Source organism: Kogia breviceps, chromosome 1, assembly GCF_026419965.1.
Source record: "Kogia breviceps isolate mKogBre1 chromosome 1, mKogBre1 haplotype 1, whole genome shotgun sequence".
In the NCBI taxonomy this organism is placed as follows: domain Eukaryota; kingdom Metazoa; phylum Chordata; class Mammalia; order Artiodactyla; family Physeteridae; genus Kogia; species Kogia breviceps.
The window spans coordinates 24,001,360-24,013,644 of NC_081310.1; the positions used below are offsets into that span (position 1 = coordinate 24,001,360).

General features: G+C 35.8%; 1 protein-coding gene across 7 annotated transcripts in view; it reads left to right on the forward strand.

Annotated features, from left to right (window-relative positions):
* Nucleotides 1-12,285, forward strand: part of AHCTF1 (AT-hook containing transcription factor 1) — an 85,600-nt gene that overhangs the window by 44,541 nt on the left and 28,774 nt on the right. For all 7 annotated transcript variants that reach the window (XM_067028932.1, XM_067028950.1, XM_067028962.1 and 4 more), the window contains 6 exons: nt 315-419; nt 1,296-1,389; nt 3,068-3,191; nt 3,327-3,383; nt 4,418-4,564; nt 5,124-5,311. In XM_067028932.1, the coding sequence (XP_066885033.1) occupies nt 315-419; nt 1,296-1,389; nt 3,068-3,191; nt 3,327-3,383; nt 4,418-4,564; nt 5,124-5,311 (715 nt within the window). The remainder of the gene's footprint in view (nt 1-314; nt 420-1,295; nt 1,390-3,067; nt 3,192-3,326; nt 3,384-4,417; nt 4,565-5,123; nt 5,312-12,285) is intronic.

Below are 12,285 nucleotides of genomic sequence, written 5' to 3' on the forward strand. Positions count from 1 at the left end.
AAAGGGCTGGTTTGAACAACCTGTATAATGATACTGTACTAGTTTGTTTTAATGTAAAAATCTGACTACTGAAATTAGATAAATGGAAGTGTAGCTAATATAGAAGCAAACTTACCTAAAGTGTCTATTTTAGTCAATGAGTTAGTTTAGCATTTTGGAGATTATTTGTTCAAGCTAAGTTTGTTTAAAAATACATACATATTGCTTAAAATCACCAAGTAATTAGTTACTTTTTTTGAAAACTATTGAGTGCCTTGATTTTTCATTTGTGGTTGATAAATTGAAAGCTAACAACAGATTTTAACTCTTTGCAGGTCTTATGGATTTAAGCAATAAGTATATGGTTACCCAGCTCATCTGTCAATATGCACAAGTGGTTCTTTGGTTCTCTCATTCTGGGCTTTTACCAGAGGGCTTAGGTAAAATATTTACCTAATCTATAAATACTAACATTGGAACATTCTTAAATCTTTATAATTTTGTTGTTCTGTTGTTGTAGGATTCCTTTCTTATACCACCTCCCTTATGTTTTCTTGTATTCTTCTTTTCTTACATTCTTCCCTACTTTGTACATTCAGTGCTTCATCCCATGCCTGATACACATGTGTTCCATACATGTTTATTGGGTTAAAAGGAAAGAATATTTGCTAAAACATGGCTTCTGAAGATGGGTTCAATGATATCACTGGCTATAATTTAGATCCATAGAACTATGAATTTTATAATCTAATTTGTCCATCTTTTTCTCTTAAGGGTTCTTTTAATATGGTTATTAACCAGTATTATTAGCCATCAGTTAAATACCCTCTTTATTTAATAACTCATCTAATACCAAGAATTAGAGAATTTGACTTACTATATTTGTTTAGAACAGAAGTCTCCAACTTCTCGCATTTCCAGGATACATGGGCTTAGAAGTGCTTCTGCCACCGTGCATACTTACTGTTGATCTTATTCTTTCATAATTCTCTTAGAGTTTTACTTGAACAGATAGTGAACTTGCTTGCTTTTAAATTATCATTTGTGCCTTAGGGAGTAAAATCATTTTCTAGAATAGCTTTTCCATGGTTTTAAGCCAGCATCCTTTTGTTACAAGACTTTTATGAGAGATGCAGTTTTCTCATTTGTGTATCTATAAATAAAGGTGTGCAGTGTTCTTGTATTACTTTAAGAAACCTGCAAATTGAACAACATTACAAAATTATAGTAAAATATCAATATATGTAACTTTAAGTATTTGGGGGATATTTTGGAAATATTACTAGCTTTTATTCTAACTCTTAAAAAACATCTAGATGATGCTGTGCAGTTGCCAAGGTTATGCTACAACTACCCTGTAATTCAGAACTACTACACCAGTCGTCGACAGAAGTGTGAGCGTTCATCAAGGTATAGTACATCCAGAACCTACAAAACTATTTTAGAAGTTACTTGTGTAAGAAGTTAAAGCTTTCACAGAACAGAATTCATCATGTTATAAAATGATTAAATGGGTGGAATTCTCAGTAAAGTATATGAATTTGTCACCAGCATCACTATTTTATTTTATTTTTTTATTTTTATTTTTTATTTTTTTTTTGTGGTACGCGGGCCTCTCACTGTTGTGGCCTCTCCCGTTGCGGAGCACAGGCTCCGGACGCGCAGGCTCAGCGGCCATGGCTCACGGGCCCAGCCACTCCTCGGCATGTGGGATCCTCCCGGACCGGGGCACGAACCCGCGTCCCCTGCATCGGCAGGCGGACTCTCAACCACTGAGCCACTAGGGAAGCCCCAGCATCACTATTTTAGTTGTAATGTTTGCCTTGACCTAATGGTTATACCTTTATTTTAGAAATTGAGAATAGCTATTTATTATTTCCTAAATAAAACTATTTACCACATGATTGATTTATTGGAGGAGATTCTATAATTTAATTCCTGAGAATTCTTACACAGAAAAAGACTAGAAGCAACTGTTTATTAAAGCATAAAATATATTTCACGTTAGTTATTTTACATTATTTTTCCATTACCATTTGCATTTCAGCACTTCAACCACTTTTTTCTTTATTTCCTTTATCTCTCTTTTCTTTAAATACATACTCCCCCCTTCCCTTTAAATATATATGTAGTTGGTTCCTTTGAAATAAATATATAGAAGTAATAGAAGAAAAAAGAGTAGTGTTTAGAGCCTTGGCTCTACCATGGAATTATAAATAGCCTTCTTCTTCAGGTTGGAATGACAGAATTGTAGAGCAGCTTAGAACCTTTAGAGCAGTGATTCACAAACCTTGGTTCTGGGTTTGTTGTGTCAGACTCACTTGGAAATCTGTATAAGACTGCACCTGGCAAGTTGGGGGATCCAGTACTTTAGAGTAACTGATCTACGATAGTGAGCATTGACTTGGGAGATTTATTAGGCATATTGAAAATTTCTAGATCTGTTATTTCCGAAGTGTATGTCCTTGAGCAGGTTGGCTAAGCTTTCTAATCCTATTTGTCACATAAATTATAAAGTCAATATAAAGATGAAATAAAATATTATATGCAAGGTACCTCTTACAGTGCCTTACTCATAAGAAAATTTCATTCAGTAATTAGTAACTGCTCCTGCTGTTATTAATATTAGATGAGGAAACAGACAAGGTCCATATCTGCTTATCCCCTTGTAGGTGCTCAGTAATATATATTATCAGGGAATTAATGAGGTTAAAAGACTAGTCCAAGTGATGAAACTGAAAATATTGACATTGAACTACAGTATTATTTTCTCTATACTGAGCTGCCATGCTCTTTGGTAATTTGCTCAAGATGGTAAAAAGTAAGCCTCAGGCATTTTGCTGGCTAGACCACATTCTTCCCTGGAATCTGACCTTCACTGACTGACTTGCTGATGACCAAACTTGAAGCTTCTTCAGGGTTTATCTGACTAACTTTCCTTGATGTCTGGATTTCTCATGATGGCATCCTGTCCTCGAATCTCTTCTGCCTTTGATAGTTGAGATCATTACTTTTAAGAGTTTGGTGCTTATTGTTTTGAATAATTTAACACTAATGCTAAATATCCTTATTGTTGCCCTTATTGCAGAGGGAAGTGGAACCCTGATTGCTTGATGATTGATGGAATGGTTTCTCAGTTAGGAGATCGAGTAGAGAAGTTGTGGAAACGGGATGAAGGAGGCACAGGAAAATATCCTCCTACTAGTCTACATGTAGGTTTGCAATAACATGATATCATTTAGTCTTCAAAGTTGGGGTGGGATTTTTCATACCTGGCACGGGCTCGGGAAAACAAAAGGAGCATAAATGAACGAATATATACAATGCACTAAATTTTTTTTTAATAGGCATTACTTGACATATACCTACTAGACAACGTTACCGAAGCAAGCAAGCATTCTGTTGTATCCTTTAAAATTTTATCAAATAATTCATGTATTACCAAAATCATTCAGTGTCAGACTAGTGGTAACCTTATGCATCTCATCCAATCTCAATTTTACATTTGGATTTGTTTTAAAGGAAAGATTCTTTTTTTTTTTTTTTGCGGTACGTGGGCCTCTCATTGTTGCAGCCTCTCCCGCTGCGGAGCACAGGCTCCAGACGCGCAGGCTCAGCGGCCATGGCTCACGGGCCCAGCCACTCCTCGGCATGTGGGATCCTCCCGGACCGGGGCACGAACCCGTGTCCCCTGCATCGGCAGGCGGACTCTCAACCACTGCGCCACCAGGGAAGCCCTAAAGGAAAGATTCTTAATCTAGGACCTGTTGGTTGGGTTCAGATGGTCTATGGTTAACCTCGAATCTATGCAAAATTTTGTTTTATTTATTTTCTTAGGGATAGGGTTCATGGCTTTTATCAGACTCTCAAATGTGTCCAAGACACTCCCAAAGTTAAGAACAGCTGCTCTAAAACATTGCTAGCAAGTGGTCATTCTCTGAGGTTAATTCATGTGCTGAATATGAATGCATTATAAGTTAGCTTAAATTACTTAGGCATTGTGTTTGAGCCTTGTGGTCTCTTAAATAAGATTTTTGTACTAATGTCAGTTTCTTAGTCAAAATGTGTAGTTTTATTAATAATTTATAAAATAAGTGATGTGTTTGCTTAAAGGCTGCCAGGTTTTGCTGGATAACTGGAATTTCATCTATAGCTTCCTTAAATTTGCTAAGCTACTAACTTCATGAAGAAAGTATGCTTTAGATCATCTCCTTTATGGTGGTACTTACTATTGAGAATGAATGAAGTCGGTTGTGGGATCGGCTGTACCCACGTTTAATAAAACTATACTTCTGTAGCTGGACATCCATAATGGCTTACTGAACACTTAAAGAAGTGTCTTAAGCCTTTTTTCTGATATCTTTTGTTGCTACCTATTGCAAATATATATGTAGGAGTTTTTCTTTTTGTTTATTGTCCTTAATCCTCTTTTTTAAAGACTATTTATTTGCTACTTGATATTATGTATTCCTTTCCAAACAAAACGGATACTTCCATTGAATCATTTCCAACTGCCTTTGCCATTTCTTGGGGCCAGGTTAAACTTATTCAAGGGTTTTGGCTGATAGATCATAATGACTATGAGGTAAGTCTGTAGTTCACTTATAATGTAAGCGTTTGTAAATTATTAGAATTTTAGAAAAAATACATAACTGGATTTAAATTTGATATTAAAGATATGACACAGTCTACTTCCAGAGGTAATTTAAGGATTCAATTTAATCAGTAACTTCACCAAGCACCATCTTAGGCAGTACAAAGATAAAATAGTTTAGAACCCCAGGTTCCTTACTGTCTAAAGAAGGAAGGAAACAAACAATTATTAACAGTGCAAATATAGTGATTGATATGTTAGAGATATGGTTGGTGTGTTGGGTGAACTAGAGGAGGCAGAATTTGGCATTGATGTATGAAACTGGTGATGGAAAGATTCTATATACTAGCTTAACAAGGTCTCAGAAGTATGAGGCTTTTGATAAGGCTTTTTATTTAAAATATATCAATATCATAGATTAAAGTAGATATTTTCAGATATATTTAAATTGGTCTTGTCTTGGTTTATGTAGGTTTAGTATATTGCCTTTTTTTCCCCTAAAAGCAGAACATTATATTTGTATTTACCAATTTTTGTGTCATTTTTGCAGAGTGGTTTGGATCTTCTGTTTCACCCAGCTACTGTAAAACCTGTGTCATGGCAACATTCAAAGATCATTGAAGCCTTCATGAGTCAGGGTGAGCACAGACAAGCCCTCAGATATATTCAAGCAATGAAACCAACAGTGTCCAGTGGTAGTGATGTTATCCTTCACCTCACCGTTTTGCTCTTTAATAGGTAAGTACCTATTTTGAAAGTACAGTCAAACTCTTGGTCATGTGTTAATAAAGTAGAATTGATGAAATAGTAGCAATGTACATTTTGATTTGGTTGCATTACACAATATTCTTATGTTCTTCATCTTTTCATCATTAAGAAAAATGTAAAGCACCTTTTATCTAAAATAAGATGAAGAAAAGAAGTACCTTGAGTAAAAGGGGAAATCAAACTGAGGTTTAAAAATTGTATTTGTTTCTACCTGGCAATATTGACAGTCTCCTGCGTGGACAGTTGAAGTTTGATTAGGCTGAAAAGCAGCCAGAAATATATTGAGTTGATAAATTATGCTCTTTGAGGGTGTATTCAGTGATGGTACTCTGATATTTTTGTTAGTCTTGGTTGCTTGGGTGTTGGAATTCTTTGGTTTTTGTTGTTGCATATAGCAATACACTGTTGGCTATAATAATTATATTTGTCATGTATACAATAATTGACAAGTTAAATGGCATGATTGGATATATAGTAATCTGGTTTTTGGGTTTTCTTAATACCTCGTTAGTTGGGAAACTTGTTTGGGGCTGAAATTTCTTTGATTGTAACTATTTTTTTCAACGTGTATTGGTTTTTTTTTCATTCTTACTGGTTGAGTTATTTTTTATATTTTTTAAAATTTGTCACTTTACTCATCCCAAATTGTCATTTATGAACCATACAGCACTTCAGTGTCAGCACTCTGAAAGTTGTTTTCTTTGTTCTCTTTGGTTAAACAGGATGTATTTCTGAGGAGAGAATACATTTCAGACAGATTTGCAGTTTAATAATAGACTCGTTAGACATATTGAAACTTACAGTGTGCTCAGAAGTAATGAACTAAGAAGTACTTGTTGAAATAATTTTGCTTAGCAAAAGTATTTGGCTAAGCTGAATAAATTTAGAATGAATATAAGAACAAAAATTTAAAGAAGCTAAAGGAGATAAATGTTTAATAAATGGGTTAAGAGTTCTAGTACTTGGTAGGCAAGCAGCATGTAAATTTTCAGTTGCATGTAAGCTTCTCACTCTTAAGTGACTTTAGAAGGTGGTAAGGGCTTCCCTGGTAGCGCCGTGGTTGAGAGTCCGCCTGCCGATGCAGGGGACACGGGTTCGTGCCCCGGTCCGAGAAGATCCCACATGCCGTGGAGCGGCTGGGCCCGTGAGCCATGGCCGCTGAGCCTGCGCCTCCAGAGCCTGTGCTCCACAACGGGAGAGGCCACAACAGTGAGAGGCCCAAGTACCGTAAAAAAAAAAAAAAAAAAAAAAAGAGGTGGTACTTGTACACAACTGCTTTTACATCAGAAAAGCAGATGTTGGAACATTGAGGGAAAAAAACTTTGAAAGGTTGGTGGTTTTTCCTCTTTATCATTCCATTGTCCTTTGATTCATCCAGAGTATGTTTCTCTGTTTTGCTAGATTCTCATTTCCTCTCCCTTAGCCATAGCAAACATTATGTAATAATGTTTATAATAATACAAACTTTATATAGTATAATTTCAAAACCTTATTTCTCAAGTACAATAAAGCCTCAGTTATCTAGTCCCCAGAACACTAGCATTATTAAGTATCCTTTACAGTAAGTGCAGGAGTGAAAACAAAGGACCACTCAAAATGCCATTTGTGAGATAGCATGTTTTCAGATTCAGTAAATGTTTAAGATAATTGCTGGTTCTATAACTGGAGAATGACTCGATTGTTAGAGAGGCAGAAGACAACTGTTAAGATAAGTAAAAGTGGTGGGGGGTTTTTTGTTTTTGTTTTTAAATTGAGGTATAGTTGACATACAATATTATATTAGTTTCAAGTGTACAACATAATGGTTTGAATTTGTATGTACTGTAAAATGATCACAATAGGTCTAGTTAACATCTGTCACCATACATAGTTATAGAATTTTTTTTCTTGTGATGAGAACTTTAAAGATTTACTTTCAAATATGCAATACAGTATTATTTACCATGACTTATTTATTTTATAACTGGAAGTTTGTACCTTTTGATACTTCATCCATTTCACCCACTCCCCACCCCCCTCCTCTGGTAACCATAAATCTGATCTCTTTTTTCATGAGTTTTTGAGAGATTCCACATTGAAGTGAGGTTATATGGTATTTGTCTTTCTCTGCCTGACTTATCATAATACCCTCAATATCCATCTGTGTTGTCCAAATGGCAAGATTGCATCCTTTTTTGTTGTTTTTATTGAAAGTAAGAAAACAATGTAGGAAGAGGCTGCTTTAGGTTTTGAACCGATACTTGTGTAGAAAGGCAGACATGTTTCATTGCTCAGGAGGTCATGCAGCTACATACATATTCTGCACTCCACTTTTATTAGAAAGTAGTAAATGACAAGAAAACAAGCTGATTTTTAGGGACTGATTCAATAAAGCAAAGTTCTGAGGTATGTCCCATGTTTAGCACATAATCACCTAATTTCCCCAAATGCGTACATCTTTAATCCAACAGAATGATTAACCACAATGTGCTTGAAACATGGAAAAAAGCTAAGCTTGGGAAGTTTGAACAAAAAGTAAGTCAGGCTACACAGCGGTCTTGCTAACATCCATAGGCCATGATTGCATAGCAATAGTTAAAATATCTGAAAAAATTTTGATACTTCAACCATCAGAATACTAACCCTCTCCCCAAACTCACCCCATGCTAGATAAGTGAGGTCTTGTTTGGTTTTCCAGCTATTGTTTGAATTTATATTAATGATATTATTTATTAATTAATCTATATCTTTAAAAAATAACGATACTGTAATAGCTGCTGATGGTAGCAGAGATGTTAAGAGCACAATCTTTGGACCAAATAGATCTGAATTTATACCTGAACTCTGCTACATTCTAAAATATGATCAAAAGCAGTTAAATTATCCTTTCTGAGCTCAGGTTTCCTCATGGGTTAATAATGACCACCTTGCAACATTTCGAGGGTTAAATTTTGCAAGCACTATTATAGTTGCAGGTAATAACTCATCAGTAAATGGTGGTAGGTTGAATTTTTTTCAAGTTAACTGTCATTGCCATCATTTATTTAACTTTCCAGCCTGACTCCTGACTCCATCAGTTCTTTATTAAGATCATCTTTCTTTAAAACCATTATGATGGTAGCTTTTCAGTTGTATGAGCTTTATTTATAGACATACCGTCACAATTATGGCTTGGCAAATAGGTTTACCTGCAAAGTAATCATGATGCACGGTACACGATAGCCTCAAAGTAACAGCGTTAGATTTTCAGCTGTTAACATTGAGTATTCAGTCTTAGTAACAAAGAAGTACAAAAGAGCTGGAAAACCTTTTTGTATAGGCGCAATCATTGTCTTTATTCTTTTCTTCCCACTTCCTATGGGTTTTATTCTGCTGTACTTTTAAAAAAAATTTTTTTTAAATTTGTTTTTATTTTTGGCTGCTTTGGGTCTTTGTTGCTGCGTTCGAGCTTTTCTCTAGTTCCGGCGAGCGGGGGCTACTCTTTATTGCGGTGCGCGGGCTTCTCATTGTGGTGGCTTCTCTTGTTGTAGAGCACGGGCTCTAGGCATGTAGGCTTCAGTAGTTGTGGCTCACAGGCTCTAGAGCGCAGCCTTACTAGTTATGGCGCATCCTCGGTATGTGGGATCTTCCCGGACCAGGGCTCGAACCCGTGTCCCCCGCATTGGCAGGCGGATTCCTAACCACTGCGCCACCAGGGAAGTGCTTTTTAACTCAAGTTGTGCTTTTTAACTCAAGTTGGATGATTTCTCATTCTCAACCCTTTACCTTTACTAATATAAAAACATAAATCTGAATGTTCTGTCTATTGCTGTGGCATCATCCCACAATTTTAATTATCTTTCTGTTCTAAGTATTTTAAAATTTTCATTATGATTTTTTTCTCTTCCTATTAGGTGTTTAGAAGTTTCACTTTACAAATGTGGGTTTAAAAATTATCTTGTTCTTTTCTATCTTAATTGCATCATGACTACATAATGTGATCAGTGTGGTACCCATCCTCTAAAATTTATTAAGACTTGTTGTATTCACAAGTAGTCAATGTGTTGCTCATTTATTAGGTGAGGTGTCAAGTGTATTTGTCTAAAAGATCAAGTTTGTTCATTGTGTAGTTTTAATCCTTGTGTGTCCTTAATGGTTGTGTGTGTGTGTGTGTGTGTGTGTGTGTGTGTGTGTGTGTGTGTGTGTGTGTGTGTGTGTGTGTGTGTGTGGTCTGCTTAATTATTAAGAAAGGTTTGCCGGGGGTTCCCTGATGGTCCACTGGTTAAGACTCTGTGCTTTCACTTCAGCGGGGCGTGGGTTTGATCCCTGGTTGGGGAACTAAGATCCTGCATGCCGTGCGGTGCAGCGATAGATAGATAGATAGATAGCAAGTTGCCTACTCTAATGAAGGATGTGTTCATTCCTCATAATACTGCTAACTTTTTGTATTTCGAATATTAGGTACATAAGAGTTTTTTTAAATGACTTTAACATTTTATTATTATAGAGTAACCATCATGAGTAATTGTTAATCTAGCTGTACCAATATTCTGTTATTTATGATATATCTTTTCCTAATATTTTAACTTTTACACTAATCACTGGAAACCAGTAGTAGCTTGTTTACCTCTCTGGAATTTCTTTTTTCATTGTGATCTCCATGATGCATTTCAAAAGATTGTTTATATTCAGTCTAGCATTTTTAGAGCTTGTCACAGGAGTGTTTTTCAGGCTGTCTTCTTGCTGTATTACCAAGAACCCCCATACATTTGTTATTGAAATAACTTTTACTATCAACATACTAGTTTAGCCTTTCATCAGTTGAAGTGATTTTCTTAACTGCTTTTCCTGGCATCATGCCTTCCTGCCATAGGAAGCAGGAGAGAGTGGAAATTTGAGACTTAACTTATTTTAAAATTTATGCATGTGTTGGCCCAAAATGGAGCATCAGTTTCTTGTAGTTGGAGGTAACTGTGTCTTCTCCTGCTAGGGGGGAAACTGGGAAAAAACATTATCATTTGTCTTTTGTTTTTAGATATGCTCACTGTTACTAGATTAATATTTGATAAGTCATAAATAAATTAATCTTACTCCTACTAGTATGTCTGCTCAACTGGGAGTAGGTATCGTACTTTGAAGTGGAAAACTTAAATCCATGGGCTGGGGGAAGAGGGGCAAGAATATGGCTCTTTCTGTTTTTGAATAGTAAGATATTTACATGCTTTTTTCTAAAGGTACAAAAGGATACACAGTGAATTCCCAGCCTCCTAAGCTTCCTCCCACTACCCAAACAATGTTAATAATTTCTAGTGTATCCTTCCTAAGCCGTTCTGGACATACTAAGCAAATGTGTATATGTGTCATTGCCACCCCTCTCTCCCTTTTTAAAAAAATACAAACAGCATACTGTACGTCATTCTGCAGTATACTTTTACAGCTAGTTTGGAATTCATTTCATAATAGTACATAAAGAGCTTCATTGTGTGGATGTACCAGTATTTATTTAACCTGGCTTCCCTTAGTGAACATTTAGGTGGTTTTAATGTTTTACCATTTTAAACACTGCTGTGTGTGAGTAACCACCCATTTTACACAAGTGCAAATTTATTTTGTAAGGTAAAATCTTGGAAGTGGATTACTTGGTAAAAGGATATTTGCAATTATAATTTTGATAATGGCATGTTGCCTTCCATGAATGTCATGACAGTTTAACCCCCTGCATTTATCCATCTGATAGGTGAAAAAAATAATATGACCTCACTATAATAATTGAACACATCTTTTCATAAAGAGCTATTTTATGAAGTCAGAATGACCAGTATTTTTATGACTTGTGTCTTTTCCACTTCAATATTATTATATAATTCTCTCACTGTTTCTATTACCATTCTGTGTTTTTTGTTTTATCATTTAAGTTTTTGATGCATCTGAAATTTATTTTGGTATAAGCATTTTGTAAGAAGATTCCAGAATACACAAAAAGTAGACTAGTGCAATGACTATTCCATACACCCATCCTAAATCAAATTCAACAGATACCAAGAGCTTATTATACCCACTTCATCTATTTCTTTATATTAAAATTAATGATGAGATGTTCATTCATCCTCATTAGCTATTTTTCTTTCTGTAAGAATGGTGTGCTCATTTTAACATTCCCAGATTTTTGATTTAGGAAAAAAATTACTCCTCTTAGATACTCAGGTTATAACAACTACACTGTCATGCCTGTCCTGGTAGAAGAAGAAGTGGAAGGCAATTTCAGATGCAGATTTTTAGGGAATATACCACAAATGTTTTACTTATTTGGGTCATCAGTTTTATAAGTTCTGTGGAATATGTTAAAATATTCTAGTCCCCAAACAATAAAATTAACAGGGCCCTGAACTGCCAACAGTGGGATTTGCTTCCCCACAAAACTTTGTGTCTAGTGGGAGTCTGGGACAGTGCTGCCAAAATTTCCTCAGATGCATTTTCATTATGAATACTAACTGCTGTAACTTTGTTCACACATTCTGTGTTTCTTACGAGGGTCAGTTATTTAGAAGTCCTTTCAGTTTTTGTTTTTATTTCAATAAAAACTATAGCTAAAGCTTTTTAATTAAGATGCCTATTAAAATCAAAATTATTGGGCTTCCCTGGTGGCGCAGTGGTTGAGAATCCGCCTGCCGATGCAGGGGACACGGGTTCGTGCCCCGGTCCGGGAAGATCCCACATGCCACGCGAAGCAGCTGGGCCCGTGAGCCATGGCCGCTGAGCCTGTGCGCCCGGAGCCTGTGCTCTGCAATGGGAGAGGCCACGACAGTGAGAAGCCCGCGTACCACTAAAAAAAAAAAAAAAAAAAAAAAAAAAAAAAAAAAAAAAAAAAAAAAAAAAAAAAAAAAAATCAAAATTATTCACTTAAAATTAGGAATGATTATTTTTTTTTAGAAAATTATTCCTATCTGCTTGCCATTCTTTTATTCAGTCCCCGCTTCTGACTAGAC